The 21,602-nt window shown below is 39.4% G+C and overlaps 1 protein-coding gene across 5 annotated transcripts in view; it reads left to right on the top strand.

The window, feature by feature from the left end:
* LOC150084061 (protein deacetylase HDAC6-like) overlaps nucleotides 1-21,602 on the top strand; it is a 463,437-nt gene that overhangs the window by 262,974 nt on the left and 178,861 nt on the right. For all 5 annotated transcript variants that reach the window (XM_090375877.1, XM_090375876.1, XM_090375878.1 and 2 more), the window contains one exon: nucleotides 19,661-19,748. In XM_090375877.1, the coding sequence (XP_090232003.1) occupies nucleotides 19,661-19,748 (88 nt within the window). The remainder of the gene's footprint in view (nucleotides 1-19,660; nucleotides 19,749-21,602) is intronic.

Below are 21,602 nucleotides of genomic sequence, written 5' to 3'. Positions count from 1 at the left end.
TTTATACACCTCTATCAGATCACCTCGCTGGTGCCTAGTCTCCAGACATGGTAATTTGCAAAACTTAAGCCTTTCTTTGTAAGAGCACCCCTTTGTTCCATTCATTACTCTTGTTGCCCTTCTCTGTACTCGTTCCAGCAGCTCTACATCCTTCTTGAAATGAGGCCTCCAGGCCTGAATACAGTACTCTAGGTGTGGTCTGACCATTGCCTTATACAAGGGAATAATCACCTCCTTATCCCTGCTAGAAAAATTCCTATATATCATTGACAATACGCCATGAGCTACACTTGCAGCCCATCTGCACTGCTCAGAGAACTTCATATCTGCCTTCACAACCACCCCCAGCTCCTAGAAATGCTCCTAGAAATGCCCAGGTCCGTTTCATTCTCTACCACTGTCAGTGTAGTACCACAGAGTTCATACGTTGCTCTGGGGTTGCTGTTTCCCATATGTGGTACTTTACATTTATCAATGTTAAACTTCATTTGCCACCTCTCAGCCCGTCTGCTCAACCTTTCCAGATCCTGTTGCAGCAGCATAGTGTCAGTAGTGTCCTTGACAACCCTGCCAATCTTCGTATCTTCTGCAATCTTGATATGCCATCATCAATATCATTTATAAATACAGAAAACAATAATGGACCCAATACTGAACCCTGAGGGACTCCACTAATAACATTAGTCCACGATGAGCAGTGTCCATTGATTACCACTCTGTCTTCTCCCCCTCAACCACCCCTTTATCCATAGCAGCAATTTGCCTCCAGTGCCACACTGCTCCAATTTGTGCAGAAGTCTTCCATGTGCAACAGTATCAAAAGCCTTTCTAAGATCCAAGTATATAATATCAAAGTTATTCCCTGCATCCAGTTCTTTTGTGACTGCATCATAGTATCCAATCAAATTGGTCAGGTAAGACTTCCCCTTAACAAAACCATGCTGTGTCCGAGCTATAACTGAAGTCTTGTCTAGATGATCCTGCAGTGCTTCTTTAACCAGTGCCTCCATTAATTTTCTGGGAACAGAAGTTAAACTCACAGGTCTATAATTACTTGTGTCAGCCTTTGATCCTCCTTTGTGAATTGGGGTCACATTTGCACATCTCCAGTCCATGGGTACCTCCCCTGAGTCCAAGGAAGCTCTCATAATTATGGCTAAGGGTTTGCTTACTTCCTTTGCTGTCTCCTTTAATATCCCATCCACCCCAGCTGCCTTTCTTGTGTTTATCTTCAACAATTTCTCCTCCACTTTACTCTCAGAGATTACACAGGCGCCTCCGTAGCCAGGTGGGAAGGAGCAGCAGTGCGTAGCACACGCTTCTTGATTAGAACGGGGTTCGAGCCCGTCACCACCAAATATGGAGGATGCGGAAAGATCAGGGAATGACCACCGCATATCCCGGAGCAATATGGCTTTAGTTGCTAATGCTCCTAAAAACTAACTAACTAACTAACTCAGAGATTACAAGATTCTCTAGCTTACTGCCAGAGTTGAATACACCTCTGGCATTCCCCTCGCTGAATAACTCCTCATGTGTGAATGTCGATGCAAAATATTCATTTAATTTGTTAGCTACCTGAGCAGGATCATCAACAGTTGACCCATCGATATCAAGTGGACCAATCTGATTCATCCCCTTCCTTCTAGAGTTTACATAAGTAAAGAACTCTTTGCTGTTTTTCTTTGCATCCCTTCCCAAAGATTTCTCGTAATCTGCCTTCGCCAGCCTAACCTCCTTTGTAACTTGGTTACAGATCAACTTGTATATATCATAGGCTTCTGTGTCATGTGCTAATTTGTGTGTATCCCATGCATTTTTCTTTTCTGCCATATGTCTCATTAGTTCATCTGACATCCATTTAAGCCTAAACCTTGAACATTTCTTAGTTGGTATGCAAAGCCTAGTAGCTTCCAAGATAAGTTCTTTGAATGCTTCCCATTTTGAATTTGCTGTTGCTAACATCATCAGTTGGTCCCACTGTATAGAATTTAAATACTGTCTCAGTTCATTGTAGTCACCTTTACGAAAGCAATAACCCATCCCTTTACCCCTAATGGTAGTTACCTCTTTGAGTAAATCCCACTTCAGCACACTGTGATCACTGCCACCTAGTGGTTCATTTATCTGCAGATTCTTAATGCATGAAGAATCACTACTGATAATCAAATCAAGAGTATTACTCCCTCTAGTTGCCTCCCGAACATGATGATGTAGAAAACAATCATCCAATAAATCCACCAAAGCCTTGCTAGTGTGTGAGTGACCAGCCCCCAAATTCCAGTCAATATCTGGAAAATTAAAATCCCCCATTATAAGACTCTCTGATTTACTGGCCCACTCTATTTCCCTCTACAGTTTCTTATTATACTCATCAGAGTCATTAGGCCTATAGCACACTCCTACCCTCAATTTTGATCTCCCAATGCTTATGTCACACCAAACTGACTCGACACTGCACTGTCCAGCGATGTCGACTGGCTTCACTTCCTTGGATTTTATGTATTTCTTAACTAATAGCATAATCCCTCCTCCCTTCCTATCCTGTCTATCCTTTCTGTAGACATTGTACTCCCCCAAATTCCAGTTCTGCATTCCTTATATCTGTGTGACACCACGTTTCTGAAATCCCAAAAATATGTGCCTTTGATGTTTTGAGCAATACCTCAAATTCATCAAATTTATTTACTAAACTCCTATCATTGGTGTACACGCAAGTATACATGCACCTGTTTTTTTTCTTAGCTACCCTAACACAACCCATGTGTTTACTTGTACCCCAATGATTCCCAGCAGTCTCTGAAATACCATGCATCTTGTTTTTCAGGCTACTGCTCATTCTAATAGAAGCAGTGCAAGAATCTCTTTCACCTCTGCCAGTGGCTACTGTCAATCTATTGGTCTTTGTCTCCCCCCAATCTAGCAGTTTTCCGACCCACCTAACACTGCCTCGATAGCATCAGCAAACATTCTTGCACCCTTTCTATTTAAGTGTATCCCATCCCTGTAGAAGCAGTCTCTCCTATTAACAAGTACAGACCAGGCTGAAAAAATTCTACCCCTCGAGCCCTGCACAGTCTTTCCAGGGCCGAATTGATCGACAGGGCTCTCATCATATACTCCCTCCTATCGTGTCTGGGCAGAATTGCAGACACTTTCAAATTCAACCCTAATTCACTCCTTTTTTTTCAACAGTGTCCTGTACTTGTTAAGTAATTCCGCCGGTCTCCTACTCTTAATATCATTAGTGCCAACATGTACAACTATATCACCTTTTGTGCCCTTAAAAGATGATATCCGCTCTACAACGTCATCAACCTTTGCCACTGGCAGACATACCCTGGTCCTGTTCCACCTATCCTTTTTACAAAGCATGTTTCCCGTTTCCCTGACAATAGAGTCACCAACAACTACTAGTTCCTTTGGGACCAGCGCATTCTGCCTTGGGGGCTGCCGCTGTGTTGCGCGATGACCAAGTGCAAGCTCTGGCATTGGTGTGGGCAGCTGAGAGCTTGATGGGCCCCCTCACTTTTAATCCTTCGAGGGCATCCACCCTGTCCTTCAAGCTCTCATATAGGCCCATAACAACGCTGAGTTGTCGCCTGATTTCCTTACACTCCTTGCATCACGCACAAACAAAGACATCCCCCATGGCAGTATCGTGTCCCGTACCCGACTGCTCCACAAACATCAAGCAAGTAGTGCATTTTAAAGAGCTGTGATTCAGAGGGCAACTCCCCCCCCCCTCAGTTCTCCTCTGAGCCACAGCACTCCCATTAGCTTGAGCCTTTTGCTTTGCTGCTCTGGTTTGAGTCATGATTTCGATTTAATTTCAATAAAATTTCAATTTCAGTACAAAATTAAAACGCTAAACTTGTATCCCAACACAGTTATAACGCTATATTTATGTTTCATGTGTGTTATCTACGAAATCCCTTTATATAACTTCCGTATCAAGTTAGTATTAATTATTTATTTTTCTAATTAATTATATTACGTAACCTAAGTCGTTATATGTATAGTTAAAAGTACAATTTAATTGACAATGAAGTTCTACAAGGTTAATAGATTTTACTGATTAATTGACAATATTATGCACTATACTATACTATACTAAGCTTATGCTATCTAGTTCGAGATATTTTGTATCGCGTTACAATGGCGGCAATTTACGAACGGTCAGTACGTGGATTTGATACCCTTACCGATACTAAGTAATACCTACAAAATCTCTATCTAAGTTACTTTAAACAAGTATTGTAAATAGGAATATAAAGCTACTCTAGAAAATAAGTTAATATGCCAAGTTAAGCTAATAAAACAGAAATAAATCAGAAAAAAACTTCTCTGTTCCAGGAGTGGCAAAAAGCTACATCTGCACAGGCTACTCTCGTTACAGGTTGCAACGGAATGTTTTTCAGGTCACATGTATACTATGCACTGTGTGTGTGTGTGTGTGTGTGTGTGTGTGTGTGTGTGTGTGTGTGTGTGTGTGTGTGTGTGTGTGTAAAGTTGCAAAGGATAACATTGCAGTGTAACATACCCAAGAAACATCCAGGTCCTCTTGTGTGGGTAGATAGCATAAGGAGGAGGAATTTGAAAAAAGCTTTTTTATACAGAACCTCTTCCTTCCCTCCCTGTTCTACAATCAGGAACAGAGGAAGAGGCTATCAGTTCAGTTCTCATACTTGACACCAGTTAACCTACAATCTAAACATCCGATTTGCAAACAGTCATAAAGGAAGTGCTTTTGCTGTGAAGTGACACTGTCAGTCAAGGACAGGATAGTGATGTCATGTTGATTCTCCCAGATGTGCCTGCAGGTCTGTCAGACTTCTAAAGCAAACAAAGAAGAAAGCCTTTTGACTAGCAAGTAACTAGCTAATACATGGCATGTTTTACCAGTTGATCTATAACTTCCAGCAGCTATCTGTTGTGAAATCTTTGTTTATTTTTTCTATTCACTGTCTGTTATTTCCCTGAAGATGGGTGGCACGTATCCAGTGGAATTCTGAATTCTGATGGGATCCTTCCACTTGTTCAGATTACGAACCTAAGGGGGCATAAATTCAAATTAAGAAAAGACAGATGTAGATTAGATGTGCGGAAATTTGCCTTTAGCCAGCGGGTGGTTAATTGCTGGAACAAACTTCCATCTGTCGTTGTGGAAGTTGATAGGTTGAATAAATTTAAGGAGGAACTGGACAGGCATTTGGAGGGAATGGTGTGATTTTTTTTTTTTGGCTGATGCTGCATAAGCTCATACATTTGCTTTCTTGCATCACATGCCACTACTGCTATTACTATTACTATTTTATTATCTATGTTAAGTGTAATATATTATAATGTATATTGATGTATAATAGCGAGATAATATACAATTGTATGTTGTCTAATCACTTAATAGAGCATGTATTAGGATACTGTATACCTAAGTAAGAAAGGCTCCTTTTTTCTGTTAATGTAGGGTGAAGATTTCATGAACTTATGTATTTATTGAAATTTTGTTGGTAACTGAAAACTATCACATTTATTGATCATATATTTATTTATTACACACATTGTACATTTTTACAATGTAAGAACACTGTAAATAAATTGCAGTTATTCTTTTTCATTGAAAAGTCAAAGCGATCATTATTTAGATGTGAACATCACTTACAGCAGATCTGATAATGGAGAAGTCCAAGCTTATATTGATTTTTTTTTTTTATATACACTATGCTGCCACTTTATTAGGTACACCCTTGCTGAGGCGCCTCCGTAGCCAGGTGGGAAGGAGCAGCAGTGCGTAGCACACCCTTCTTGATTAGACCGGGGTTCGAGCCCGTCACCACCAAATACGGAACATGCGGAAAGGTCAGGGAATGACCACCGCACCGGAGCAATATGGCCTTAGTTGCTAATGCTCCTAAAAAACCAAATAACAACAACACCCTTGCTGTGCACACAAATGGTTTGTCCCACAACATTGCAAATCACATGACCACAGTTGTGGATATAAATGCAGCAGAACAACCTTTCTAGTATCAGTTAAGTGTACAAACCGTAGCAAGAATGGGGAAAAGGAGTGATTTAACGGACTTTGAACATGGCATGGTAGTAGATGCAAGACATGCTGGACAAAGCATCTCTGAAACGGCAGTTCTCCTGAACTTTTCACGCACCACAGTTTCAAGGGTGTATCGAGAATGGTGCAATAAACAGAAAACATTCTGTTTTCTGTTTATTGTCTGAAACAGAAAACATTCTGTTTTCTGTCTCAACGGCACTTCTGTGGAGGAAAATTGCTTGTTGATGAGAGAGGTCAGAGGAGGGTGGCTAGAATTGTGCAAGCAAACGGACAGACCACAATGTCACACATCAAGTCAGAATACAACCTTGGTGCATAGAACAAAATATTGCAACGGACCACTAGTCGCACTTTGTCACAAATGGGCTACAACAGCTGACGGCCACATCGCGTAGCTTTGTTATCAATGAAGAATAAGAGAGCATGCCTCCTGTGGGCACAGCAACACCAGCACTGGACTATCGAGGATCAGAAAACAGTTGCTTGGTCTGACGAGTCGAAGTTCCCAGTGCATCGTATTGAGACCCTAGGTGCCAAGCGATTTTGTGGTCAAGTGCATTTTCCTGTAAATTAGCGCTCTTTCTTGGTGAAATAAAATTGTTTCCTTATTTTCAGCATTACATTAACACTCATTTATTTAGTAAAGAAAACACTTTACTAGATCAGAAGGAAAAGTAACCTCCTTTCTTCTCTTAATTTTTTTGTTTATTACTAACCCACTACCGCTTAGTCACAAAGGTGGCACTGCTCCTGCCACCATGTGGTGGGTCCGGTAACCTGGAAGGGAAAAGCTCTCCCTTCCAGGGCGAAATGGAGCAAACTGTTCATAAAACCCAGAAATCTACTGGGTGCATAGATGAGACCCTTACAGGGTGAGAACAGTCGGAGACTGATTTTGTAGCAGCTAAACATCAAAAGGTTGACGTAGCCAGAATCTAAACTCCAACTTTCCTAATTATTATTCACTCGACCCAAGAACAACCTATTGGCAAACTCTCGCTGTTTCTAGTGCAGAAATGCCTAGAAAGCATAATAGGTACCCCAAAGACAGTTCATCACTTAAGATCAGGTGAATTACTGGTTGAAGTTGCCACTGCTCAACAATCTGAGCATCTACTGAAACTAAAAACGTTTGGTGGAACTTCTGTTAGTTTCACCACATCTCCGTGAACACATCAAGAGATGTCATCACCGAATGGGACCTCGTGAATGTGTCAGATGAAGAGCTAACACAGGAACTACAAGACCAAGGAGTCATAAATGTCAGAAGAATAATGACAAAGAAGGATGGCATACTAGTTCCTACTCGAAACGTAATAATTACTTTCAATAACCCTAAACCACCAACAGCGATCCAAGCAGGTTATCTTAATTGCCGTGTTAGAGCATACATTCCAAACCCCCTTACACTGCTATAAGTGCCAGAAGTTTGGGCACTTACAGACAGTCTGCAGAGGAGCAGCTTCCTGTGCTGTATGCAGAGCCACTACGCACACAAATACTGATTGCACAGCTACAACACCTAGTTGTCCTAACGGCAGAGAAGCTCATCTGGCATTTTCCAAGGAGTGGCCTCTTTGGAAATGGGAAAGAAAATGTACAGCGGTACAAAATTGAATGCAATGTCACCTACCAAGAGGCCAAAAAGTCCTTTCCAGCCCTGAATACTAATAAATCAACCTATGCTCAAGTAACTAACTAGCTCAAGAGGTGAAGCCAGTCGACATCGCTGGACAGTGCAGTGTCGAGTCAGTTTGGTGTGACATAAGCATTGCGAGATCAAAATTGATGTGTTATAGGCCTAATGACTCTGATGAGTATAATAAGGAACTGTACAGGGAAATAGTGAGCCAGTAAATCAGAGAGTCTTATAATGGGGGATTTTAATTTCCCAGATATTGACTGGAATTTGTGGGTTGTTTATTGGATGATTGTTTTCTACATAAGCATGTTCGGGAGGCAACTAGAGGGAGTAATACTCTTGATCTGATTATCAGTAGTGATTCTTCATGCATTAAGAATCTGCAGATAAAGGAACCACTAGGTGGGAGTGATCACAGTGTGCTGAAGTGGGATTTATTCAAAGAGGTAACTACCATCAGGGGTAAAGGGAAGGTTTTTGCTTTCGTAAAGGCGACTACAGTGGTCTGAGACAGTATTTAAATTCTATACAGTGGGACCAACTGGTGATGTCACCAACAGCAAATTCAAAATGGGAAGCATTCAAAGAATTTATCTTGGAAGCTACTAGGATTTACATACCAACTAACAAGGTTTAGGCCTAAATGGATGTCAGATGAACTAATGAGACATGTGGCAGAGAAGAAAAATGCATGGGATACATATAAATTAATGGGTGACATGGAAGCCTATGATAGATATAGGCTGGTCTGTAACCATGTCACAAAGGAGATTAGGCAGGCAAAGGCAGATTATGAGAAATCCTTGGCAAAGGATGCAAAGAAAAAGAACAAAGAGTTCTTTACCTGTGTAAACTCTAGAAGGAAAGGGATGAATCAAATTGGTCCACTGGATATTGATGGTTCAACTGCTGATGATCCTTCTCAGGTGGCTAACAAACTAAATGAGTATTTTGCATCTACATTCATCTATGAGGAGTTATTCAGGGAGGGGAATGCCAGAAGTGAGTTAAACTCTGGCAGTGAGCTGGATGATTTTGTAATAACTGAAAGGAAAGTGGAGGAGGAATTGTTGAAGATAAATATAAAAAAGGCACCCAGGATGGATGGGATCTATCCAGTTATATTAAAGGAGGCACCAAAGGAAGTAAGCATACCCTTAGCAATAATTATGAGAGCTTCTTTGGACTCAGGGGAGGTACCCATGGACTGGAGATGTGCAAATGTGACTCCAATTCACAAAGGAGGACAAAGAGCAACACAAGTAATTATAGACCTGTTAGTTTAACTTCTCTTCCAGGGAAATTAATGGAGCCACTGGTTAAAGAAGCACTGCAGGATCATCTAGACGAGACTTCAGTTATAGCTTGGACACAGCATGGTTTTGTTAAGGGAAAATCTTGTCTGACCAATATGATTGGATACTATGATGTAGTCACAAAGGAATTGGATGCAGGGAATAACTTTGATATTATATATTTGGATCTTAGAAAGGCTTTTGATACTGTTGCACATGGAAGACTGCTTCACAAATTGGAGCAGTGTGGCATTGGAGGAAAATTACTGCTGTGGATAAAGGGATGGTTGAGTGGGAGAAGACAGAGAGTGGTAATGAGTGGAATCTGCTCATCATGGACTAATTTTAGTAGTGGAGTTCCTCAGAGTTCAGTATTGCATCCATTGTTGTTTTCTGTATAATAAATGATAAATATGATAAATGATTTATAAATGATATTGATGATGGTATATCAAGCTTAATGTCCAAGTTTACAGATGATACAAAGGTTGGCAGGGCTGTTACGGACACTAATGACAGTAAAAAAAAAAAAAAAAAAAAAAAGTGCAGCCATTATCAACCCACCGCAGGATGGAAGCCTCCTCAAAAATTCATGCTGAGGGAAATGGACCATAATCTGCCATGCTGGTCCAGTGCGGGTTGGCAGATCGACCATATTCAGCAGTCAGGGGCTTGAACCCGGTCTACTCAAAGAGCTTGTGCTACTGCACTCCCGCTTCTGACCACTCGGTTACGGATTCCCTAATGACAGTATGCTGCTGCAACAGGATCTAGAAAAGTTGAGCAGATGGGCTAGAGAGGTGGCAAATGAAGTTTAACATTGACAAATGTAAAGTACTACATATGGGAAGCAGCAACCCCAGAGTGACGTATCAACTCTGTGGTGCTACACTGACAGTGGTAGAGAACGAAAAGGACCTGGGGGTAATTGTGCAGGCAGATATGAAGTTTTCTGAGCAGTGCGGACGGTCTCCAAGAGTAGCTCATAGTTTCTTGTCAATGATATACAGGAAAATTTCTAGCAGGGATAAGGAGGTGATTATCCCTTTATGTAAGGCAATGGTAAGGCCACACCTTAAGTACTGTATACAGGTCTGGAGGCCTCATTTTAAGAAGGATGTAGGGCTGTTGGAATGAGTATAGAGAAGGGCAACAAGATTAGTGAATGGAACAAAGGGTTGCTCTTATGAAGAAAGGCTTAAATTTTGCAAATTACAGTTCTGAAGACTAGGCACCTGCGAGGTGATCTGATTGAGGTGTATAAAGCCTTGAATGGTTTGAGCATGCTCAGTGCGGATGGAATTCTTCCTCTTGCTCAGAATAATCATTTGAGAGGGCATAAATTCAAATTGAGAAAAGACAGATGTAGGATAGATGTGCAGAAGTTTGCCTTTAGCCAGCGGGTAGTTGGTTGGTGGAACAGACTTCCATCCTTTGTTGTGGAAGTTGATAGCCTAAATAAATTTAAGGTTGAGCTGGACAGGTACTTGGAACGAACGGAGGGGTGACGTGGGAGCGTGTTTTTTTTTTTTTTTTTTTTTTTGGCTGATGCTCCATAAGCTTCCTTTCTTGTATAATATGCCTCTACTAATGCTAACTAAAAAACATCAATTTCAACCCAAACAGTGATAACCATACCACCAAATGAATCACTATCTGATTGGGCAAGGTCAGTATTGGCCACGGTTCCACTAAACCAAACAGCAAGCAAAAAAAGTTAAGCAATAAATACGCCAATTACTGTACTACCAGTTGCCATCCCTTAGGAAAAAACTACAGTACGTATTTCTCCTGATGCAAACCAAACAGATAGCATGGTCTCTGTGAGCTATCTTCTGAGTCCATGCTATCTGTTTGGTTTGGTTTTTAAGATGAGAAAGTACTAGAACTATTCACTGATTCAGATATGGACACGAGAAAACCATACTTTCCAAAGAAGGGGAAAGGGAAACTTGAGCGAAGCTAACCTTCAGCCCCTCGAAAACAAATCGAGGCTTCTATTAAACCCAGATAATACTTACATTTGTGCAGTGGAACTGTAAAGGATATTGCAGCAATTTAAATAACATCCAAGATCTCCTCACACAATATGATCCCTATCGCCTTCTATCTACAGGAAACCAATCTGACCTTACATATGACCATTTCTCTCCGGAACTACATTATTCATTGGAAAGATCGTATTGTAAACAACTTGAACAATCTGGCACATGGAGGTGTTGCTTTGATAATCAACACTCAAATACCCTCCAAACCACTCCCATTGAAAACAAACCTTGAGGCAGTTGCAGTATGAATCAATGTTAATTTTGACTTGACTATCGTCTCACTATACTTGTCCCCTAATCAAAATATAAGCTATGCTGACCTAGAAGAACTAGTGGTACAACTTCCTCAACCCTACTTCATCCTAGAAGACCTCAATAGTCATCCTTTATGGGGAAATCAAAACATGGACAAATTATAGAAAAATTACTCGACCAGCAGAATTTGATTATTCTCAATAATGCACACGCACTTATATGCATTTACCTACAGGATCTACTTCAGCTATTGATGTGTCTCTATGCTCAGTATCCATATATCCTCTATTTGGATGGACTATTCATAGCAATCCACTGGGTAGTGACCATTAACCAATGATAAGTCGGATTGAAACAAACATCTCCCACTTTTCAAACAGAACTGTCAAATGGAACTTTTTCAAAGCAAAATGGGATATATACAAGCAAGTAGCAATACTGGAAGAAAAGCAGGTTCAGGAAACATCCATAAACTTGGCCAGAGAATATATATATCTAACCAAATACTACAGGCAGCTGACCAAATGATTCCAAAGCAGTCTATCAAAATATCAGCACACTCAAAATCGTGGTGGAATAATGAATGCAACATGGCTAAAAATGAAAAGAACAGAGCATGGAACATCTTCAGGAAGTTTCCAACAACTGCAAATCTCATCTTCTTTAAACAGGTTCAGGCAAAAGCAAACGTATTAGGAAACTAGCAAAAGGGAAGCACAGAGACGTTTCACCTCCACAATTACAAGAACTACAAAAATGCAAACATAGGCAAAAATACAACATATATACTCAAAACATCCACACGTCAACCTTCCCATACTAACTGTAAATGGTTGTGATGTTACAACACCAATGGAGATTTCGAATGCATTTGGCGAATCGTTCATGAAAATCTCAGCCACAACATCTTACACACCTCTTTTTCAGGTACACAAGGCATGGGCTGAAAAACATTTCATCAACTTTGAATCAGCATCTAGTGCTGCATACACAATTTCTGAATTGCACATGCTTTAGCCACCACTAAACTCAGTACAGCAGGACCAGATGGAATACATTACATCATGATAACACGACTTACTGAACCTGCCCTCAAGACACTTGCTTCTTTATAACAGAATTTTCAAAGAGAATACCTTCCCAGACAAATGGCACCATGCTTATGTTTTGGCTTTTCCAAAACCAGGAAAAGACCCTACAAATTCACAACATTACCGACCCATTGAACTCACTAGCTATATGAGCAAGATCCTGGAAAAAATTATCAATGCCCGCCTGACCTGGTTTCTAGTCCAAAACAACCTTCTTAACTCAATACAATGTGGTTTCCTTGAAGGCAGATCCACTCTTGACTTACTCATCAGGATAGAAATAAACATCCATGATGCTTTTGTATGAAAAGAACACAATGTCATGGTTCTCTTTGACTTAGAAAAAGTGTTTGACACATCTTGGAGGTATGGTATAATGCGAAACCTATATGATCTAGGACTACGCGGACACCTGCCAAACTTCCTCCATCATTGCTCATTTCAAGTTAGTCAACAACCAGTTATCTTCCAGTTTTATCCAGGAAGAAGGGGTCCCACAAGGTTCAGTACTAAGTGCCGCCCTAGTTTACATAACAATGAACTCCATAACACAGGCTCTACCACAGACAGTGTCTACTACTCTGTATGCCGATGACTTCAGTATCTCCTTCCATTCGCCTAACATGCAAATGGTAGAAAGACAGTTGCAAGGTGCTATCAACAAAGTTGTAAAATGGTCCGAAAACAATGTTTTTTACCTCTCACCACAAAAGACTGTCGGGATACACTTCTGTAGGAAGTGTAACCTACATCCAGACCCAGAACTTCACTTAGAAAATCAAATGATCCCAGTGGTTCATAGTATCTGCTTTCTTGGTGTGGTTCTATACCAAAAACTTACCTTCCTCGAACATATAAAAGAGCTCCGGATTACTTGCCTTAAGAAGCTAGATTCTTAAGACTGCTATCTGGCACAACATGGGAAGCGGACTGTTACGTGCTACTGCATTTGTATCATGCATTAATATGGTCACGTCTAGACTATGGCTCTGTGGTGTACAGCTCTGCTAGACCAAGTGCCTTACGTTGGCTTGATCCCATACACCACAATTCTCTTCCCTATTCAGACAACCCTATTCAGAATGGACTTTTCTCGCCCAAATGGGAAAGCCTTTACAGAGCCTATCCATCTAAAAACCCATCAACAGGTATATGCCTGTGTTCCCTGCTCAGTGACTGGCAAATTGACCTTAACATGATACAGCCTACTACTTCTCGTACAGCTCCACCTTGGATGTATCACATACTGTTGTGCAACCTTTCACTCGCATCGTTGGGGAAATACACCTTACCTATCAGAACCTACTGCAAATTCATGCCATATTGAGGACCCAGCACACAGAGTACATGACAATCTACACAGACAGATCTAAATCTGACACCCACTTTGGTGCAACAGCAGTTTTTCCCAACCTGACCATAGCCAAGAAACTCCCCATTGAATGCAGCAACTTCACTGCAGAACTCTGTGCTTCATAGTGTTAAATTTCACCTTATCAACAAATATATTGAACAGTGTGATCTATACAGACTCCATTAGTGCTATTCAAGCTATACAGCAGAATAAAAATCATGAAAACTCCTTACTCATACAGGTTTGGAATACCATGACTGAGCTAAATAGGAAGAAACAAGAAGTCATCTTTTGTTGGATTGTTGGTCATCTTTTGTTGGTCATGTGGGAATTTCAGGAAATGAACGTGCTGATCTAGCTGCGAAAACTGCTACAGATCCTATAGATGAACCATTTAGTATACCCATCACAGACTACAAGTCAATTATAAAGGAGTGGTGTATTGAAAAATGGCAACACATCTGGCAAAGTCAAGTTGGGAACAAACTACTCCGTATAAAGAAACATCTCCAACCTTGGAAATCCAGTATACGTGAAAACAGGCATGAAGAAGTCTTATTAGCCTGAATAGGCCATACACATCTGACACATCTTTATCTTCTTGCAGGTACTGATCCACCATTGTGTACAAATTGCAACTCAGCTCACTGTTCAACATGTACTCATTGATTGCTCCAAATACAATAGTGACCGACAAGCTATGTTTACCTCTTTTTCCAGAACGAACACTTATTTCAGTTTTTCTGACCTGGCAGTTACCCCACACTTGGCCAAAATTTTTTAAATTCCTAAAACAGATACAACTTTACAACGCGGTGTGAACTTCAACATTTATGTACATAAACTGTATTTAACATCACCATAGTTAGGTGCATTATGGCCTTGCGCCGTAAAGACAAACAAGCATCACGTTGATGGAAGGCTCAGAATTTGGTGAAAACAACATGAATCCATGGACCCGTCATTTCTGACGACTAGTGTGCAAGGTGGTGGGGCAGTGTAATGGTGTGGGGAATGTTTTATTGGCACACGTTTGGTCCATTGATACCCATAGATTCACGTCTGAATGCCACGTTGTACCTAAACATTGTTGCTGACCAAGTGCATCCGTTCGTGTTGACAGTTTATCCTCCGTCAGATGGTTACTTCCAGCAGGATAATGCACCAGTGCACAAAGCCCGAATAACTATGGAATAGTTCCAGGAACATGACAATGACTTTTCTTTGCTGCAGTGGCCCGCTCAGTCCGTGGATCTCAATCCTATTGAACATCTTTGGGATGAGCTGGAAAGGGCTGTTCGCTGCTGGCCTACATCTCCGTCGAATCTCAAAGAACTGCGTGACACATGTCTGCATGGTACTTCATTCCTACACAACGTTTTTCAGCATCTTGTTCAATCCATGCCTAGACGAATTCAGGCTGTTTTGAAGGCTAAAGGAGGCTCAACACACTGCTAGGTATGTGTACCTAATAAAGTAGCAGCACAGTGTATATGGGCAACATTGATAAAAATCAATGTTGGGTTATACAGGAATTTTTCTAGCAGGGATAAGGAGGTGATTATTCCCTTGTATAAGGCAATGGTTAGGCCACATCTTGAGTACTGTATACAGGTCTGGAGGCCTCATTTCAAGAAGGATGTAGAGCTGCTGGAACGGGTACAGAGAAGGGCAACAAGATTAGTGAATGGAACAAAGGGTTGCTCTTATGAAGAAAGGCTTAAGTTTTGCAAATTACAGAGTTTGGAGATTAGGCACCGGCGAGGTAATCTGATAGAGGTGTATAAGGCTTTGAATGGTTTGAGCATGCTCAATGCCAATGGGATTATTCATCTTGCTCAGAATAATCACCTCAGAGGGCATAAATTCAAATTGAGGAAGGACGGATGTCGGATAGATGTGCGGAAATTTGCCTTTGGCCAGCGGGTGGTTGGTTGGTGGAACCGACTTCCATCACTTGTTGTTGAAGTTGATAGCCTAAACAAATTTAAAGCTCAACTGGACAGGTATTTCGAACGAACGGAGGGGTGAAATGGGAGTGGTGTGTGTCTTTTTTTTTTTTGGCTGATGCTGAATAAGCTTGCTTTCTTGCATCATATGCCTCTGCTAATGCTAATGCTAAAAGTCGCAAGTTAGAGTTAAATATGAAAGTGTCTGCAATTCAGCCGACACATGATAGGAAGGAGTATATGATGAGAGCCTTGTCAATCAGTTCAGCCCTGGAAAGATTGTGCATGACTCATGGGGAAGAATTTTTCTCAACATTGTGCTTTTCTGTTCTTGTTAACAGGAGAGACTGCTTCGACAGGGATGGGATATGCTTAAATAGAAAGGGTGCAAATATGTTTGCTGATGCTATTGAGGTAGTGTTAGGTGGGTTGGAAAACTGCTAGCTTGGTGGGATACACAGACTAATATATTAATAATAGCCACTGGCAGAGGTGGAAGTGATTCTTGTACTGCTTCTATTAGAACGAGCAGCAGCTTGGAAGGCAAGGTGCTGGGAGTCATCATGGAACAAGTAAATACATGGGCTGTGTTAGGGTAAATAAGAGTAAGAACAAGTTCATGTATGCCAAAGCTAGGAGCATAGTAAATAAATTTGAATTTGAAGTGCTGGTCAAGACATCAAATGCAGACATTGTTGGGATATCAGATAAGTGGTGTCACTCAAGATATAAGGGATGGAGAATTTGAATATGAGGAGTATAGTGTGTACTGCCATATAGAAAGGACAGACAGGATAAGCGTTAGGGATTATGCTCTTAGTTAAAAAGCACATAAAATCTAAGGCAGTGCATCCGGTTGACATGGGTGGCCAATGTAATGTTGAGTCAGTTTATGCTGAGAAAGCAGAAATGAGAGTAGGGTGTGTTATAGGCCTAATGGCTCTGATCAGTACAAACAAAAAATGTACAGAGAAATACAGTGGGTCAGTAAATCTGAATGTTTCATAATGAGGGATTTTAACTTTCCAGGTATACACTGGAACTTGCAAGTTGGTCACGCACACACTAGAAAGACTCATGGATTTATTGCATGACTGTTTTCTACAGTAACATGTTAGAGAGGCAACAAGGGTGAGTAATATTCTTGATCTTGATTATCAGTAGGGATTATTCATGCATTAAGAATCTGCAGATAAAAGAACCACCAGGTGGCAGTGATCACAGTTTATTGATTTGGGATTTACCTACAGATTGAACTACCATCAGGAAGTAAAGGGAAGGGTTTTTGCTTTCGTAAAGGTGACTAAAGTGGTCCCAGTCAGTTTTTAAATATTATACAGTTGGACCAACTGATGTTGCCATCAGCAAATTCTAAAGAGCAGCATTCAAGGAATTAATCGTAGAAGCTACTAGGCTTTTCATAACAACTAAGAAATACTCTTCAAGATATAGAACTAAATGGATGTCAGATGAACTGATTAGACTCAAGGTAGAGAATAAAAATCTATGGGATGCATATAAATTATCAGAATCCTGTGGTAGATATAAATTAGTCTGAAATCAAATCACAAACTAGGTGAGGTAAGTGAAGGCAGATTACGAAAAATCTTTGGCAAAAGATGCAAAGAAAAACAGCAAAATGTCTTTACTTATGTAAACACTAAAAATAAGTGGATGAATCAAATTGGTCCACTTGATATTGATGGTTCAACTGTTGGAGACCTTGCTCAGGTTGCTGAAAAACTGAATGACTAGTTTGATTCTACATTCACACATGAGGAATTCTTTATGGAAGGGGATGGCAGAAGTTTATCAAACTTCAATAGGGAGCTAAATGATTTTGTAATAACTGAGAGGAAAGTGGAAGGGAAATTGTTGAAGTTAAACAAAAAAAGATGCCTGGGGTGGATGGGATCTATCCGATATATTAAGCAAGTCAGCAAAGGATGTATGTAAACCCTTAGCCATAAGTATGAGAGAATACTTGGATTTGGGGGAGGTGCCCATGGACTGAGAATGTGCAAATGTGTCCTCAAGTCACCAAGGAGGATCAAAGGGTGACACAAGTAATTACAGACCTGTTAGTTTAATTCTGTTCCAGGGAAAATAATGGAGTCACTGGTTAAAGAAATAATACATGATTATCTAGATAAGGCTGCAATTAAAACTTCAGACACAGTATGGGTTTGTTAAGGGGAAATCTCTTGTCTGAACAATTTGATTGGAAACTACAAAGGAGCAGGATGCAAAAAATAATTTTTGGTATCTTATACTTGGATTTCAGGAAAGCTTTTGATACTATTGCACGTAAAAGACTGCTGTACAAATTCGATCAGTGTAGCGTTAAGGGCAAGTCGCTGCTATGGATAAAGCAGTGGTTGAGTGGGAGAAGAGAGAGATTGATTGTGATAATCAATGGACACTGCTCTTCATGGACTAATGTTATTAGTGGAGTCCTTCAGGATTTGTTGTTGGGCCCATTGTTGTTTTCTCTGTTTATCAGTGATAGTGATGAAGGCATATCAGGCTTGATGTCCAAGTTTGCAGATGATACAAATGTAGGCTGGGTGGTTAGTGACAGGAATGATGGTATGTTATTGCAACAAGATCTAGAAAAGTTAGGCAGATGGGCTGAGAAATGGCAATTGAAGTTTAACATTGACAGATGTAAAGTACTGCATTTGGATTGCAGTAACCCCAGCATAACATACCAACTGTATGGTAGTGGAAAATGAAAAAGACATGAAGGTAATTGTGCAGTCAGATATGTAGTTCTCTGAGCAGTGCAAACAGGCTGCCAGGACAACTCATGGGGTTTTGTCAATGATATACACGAATTTTGCTAGCAGGGATAAGGAGATGATTATCCCATTGTATAAGATAATTGTTAGGCTGGATTTTGAGTACTGCATACAGATCTGAAATAAATTCAAGGAAGAACTAGCAAGCTATTGGAGGGTATGGATGGGTGAAATAGGAAGTGTGGTGGTTTTTTTTTTTTTTTTTTTTGGCTGATGCTGTATAAGCTTGCTTTCTTGCATCATTTGCCACTGTTAATGCTATAATTGAGTAGGGCTGAGTTATTTGATTGCAAATAATTCTGGGTTCTCTACAGCCTACAGAACTATGTGGTATCCATTGTTGTTTATACTTTGTAATGTCCCTACAGATATGATCCTTGATTTTCTCAGAAACTGTATCCCTATTATTGGTTTCTGTGTTATAGTTCACGAATTGGATTTCTTATTTAAGGATTGCTCCCAGTTCCACAAATTCATATGTTACAGCCAGTTCATTCAATTCTATTGATTTGGTGGCTCACACCACTGATTTCAACATTGATTCTTACTGGTTCTATAAATGCACATTATCTATTGTTTTGTTTATTTATTTTATTTATTTATTATTATTATTTTTTTTTTTTCATATTTCATCCATTCCAGATTCCTGATATAAAATATTATTGGGCTCAAATTTTAATGGCTGGTTGCATGATTTTGGAACCACCTGCTGATCACTATCATTGCTATCACATGAAATTATCAGAAATGCCAGGTGAATTGTTTTTGTTTTCTTATGTAATAGTACTCATTACTGCTTTCTTCTAGTAATGCAAAAATTTCTTAATACTTGCAAACTAAAAGGCAACACATGAAAACATTAAAAAAATAGCAGACCTTATATGGACAAATATTGTTGAGATATGTTGAGAGTGCAGCACCTCTCAAGCATAATTCTCTAAACTTAATAGTATATTGAAAACAGAAAGTGAAACATAGCAGAATACAGAAGTTATGTAAAAAATAATTGGGAAATTCTAACAAGGTGTGTAATATTATGTTGAAAATATTCACATTAACTTACCAAAATTTTTATTGCATTTATACTTTATAAATTATTAATATGAAAATTGCATTGTAAGTCATTTATTAATATTGTTTGATTTTTGAAAGATGGCATCCAGAAAAGCCTCACAGGATTATTTTGGCATATGAAAAATTACAAGAACAAGGTTTAGTTGATAGGTGTCATGTTTTAGAGGTAAGTCTCATTGCAGAATTATTCATTTTTACAGATCAACATTTTTCAAACTGTTCTATAGAGTCCCAGAGTTCCACAGAGAAAATTTCAGTAATAGCAGACAAACTAAAACCTCTTTTTATTACATGAATATTTGATTTTGATAATTTCCATCTCCCATGAGGCATTCTAGGTTTTTCAGCCAACACAACATGAAAATGAGCCTGTGAACACATGCTTAGGCAGGCATATTACACAAAGTGCATTTTATATAGTCTAGGTTTATTTTGTGAAACAGTTTTTCTGTCTATAGCTTGGATTTCTTTTTAAGTCTGTAAAAAAAAAAATTCATTTATGATATAATTAGAATTTTTTGAGATGACTTCCACAAAGTGTTTTGATCAGTTGCAGGCATGACGGAAAAATGCATGGTCACAAAAGAAGATTATATTAAAGAATATTAATAATGTAAAAATTTATCATTAATAAAATTAATATTTTTTGAGATTTGTTCATTGAACTTTTTTTTATCAAATCTTTTGTAAACATGCATTCATAATAAAATCTATGAGACAACCACTGTTATCAAACATTGGCAAATACCGAGTAGTTGAATATACATTAGTGTCCATAGATGTTACTTTTGTTTTTGCTTTATAAATAGTAGAAGCCTTTTGAAGGTACCTGATATTGCAGGTCCATCTCACCTTGGTATTTAGGAGTGACCTAATTCATTAGGCCACTGAAAGTTACTTTTTATGACCAGGTTTTGGTGCATTATAGCCTTAGTTGCTAATGCGCCAATAAAACCCAACCAACCAACCTTGGTATTTAGGAATTTTTCTAGCAAGGATAAGGAAGTGATTATCCGAGTTTTATAAGGCAATGGTCAGGTCACATCTTGAGTACTGCAGACATGCCTGGAGGCCTTATTTTAGGAAGTATATAGAGCTGCTGGAACTGGTACAGAGAAGGGCAATGAGATTGGTGAGGTAAACAAAGGGATGCTTTTACCAAGAAAGATTTCAGTTCTGCAAATTGAAGTATCTAAAAACTATGCACCTGTGAGGTGATCTGATTGGGATGCTGAATGGCTTTGAATAGCTTGAGCAAACTCAAAGCTGATGGAATTCTTCCTCTTGCTCAGGCTATATATTCAAATTGAGAAGGATGGTTGCAGAATAGATGTGTAGAAATTTGTCTTCAGCCAATGGGTGGTTGATTGCCAGAACAAGCTTCCATCTATTGTTGTGGAAGTGGATAGTTTGAATAAATTAAAGGAAGAACTAGACAAACTATTGGAGGGAATGGATAGGTGAAATGGATTTTTTTTGCCTGATGCTGTATAAACTTGCTTCCTTGCATATTTTGCCACTACTAATACTAAATGGCTATGTGACATGATTTGCCAAAAATTTTTATTTCATTGTTAGTGTCACATGTTATCAGTTTCGGTCCTGAAGACTTGGGTTTTTCAACATAATTCAATTTCTTTTAATTTAATACTGTTTTGGATCTATTGCATGTCTCACTATGTACTTGTTTCTCTCAGTATACTCCATATATTTTCCTCACATTTTTAACTTTTATTGTCATTTAAAAGTTTCAGTTCTTTATTCACCACATCCTTTACCTCCTAACTATTTGAATTTGTCTTCCGCTGCTTTTATTAATGAAATTTAACTTATATGTTTTCCAAAATTTTAGTATTTTATACATAGCTTCTCATATTGGAATCACTAAAAAGAAACTCATAATTTTTTCTTTTCATGATATAATTTAATCCTATGAAATATGTATTATCTTCAATGCATGAATTGAATCTCTGCTGTTTCCTTGTCATAAGTTCCCTGCACAGTAGTTTGTGTGCTTTAG

This window comes from Mastigoproctus giganteus, chromosome 6 (assembly GCF_048544385.1).
Source record: "Mastigoproctus giganteus isolate SK-2022 chromosome 6, ASM4854438v1, whole genome shotgun sequence".
Lineage (NCBI taxonomy): Eukaryota > Metazoa > Arthropoda > Arachnida > Uropygi > Thelyphonidae > Mastigoproctus > Mastigoproctus giganteus.
This window is presented reverse-complemented; position numbering and strand designations above follow the sequence as displayed.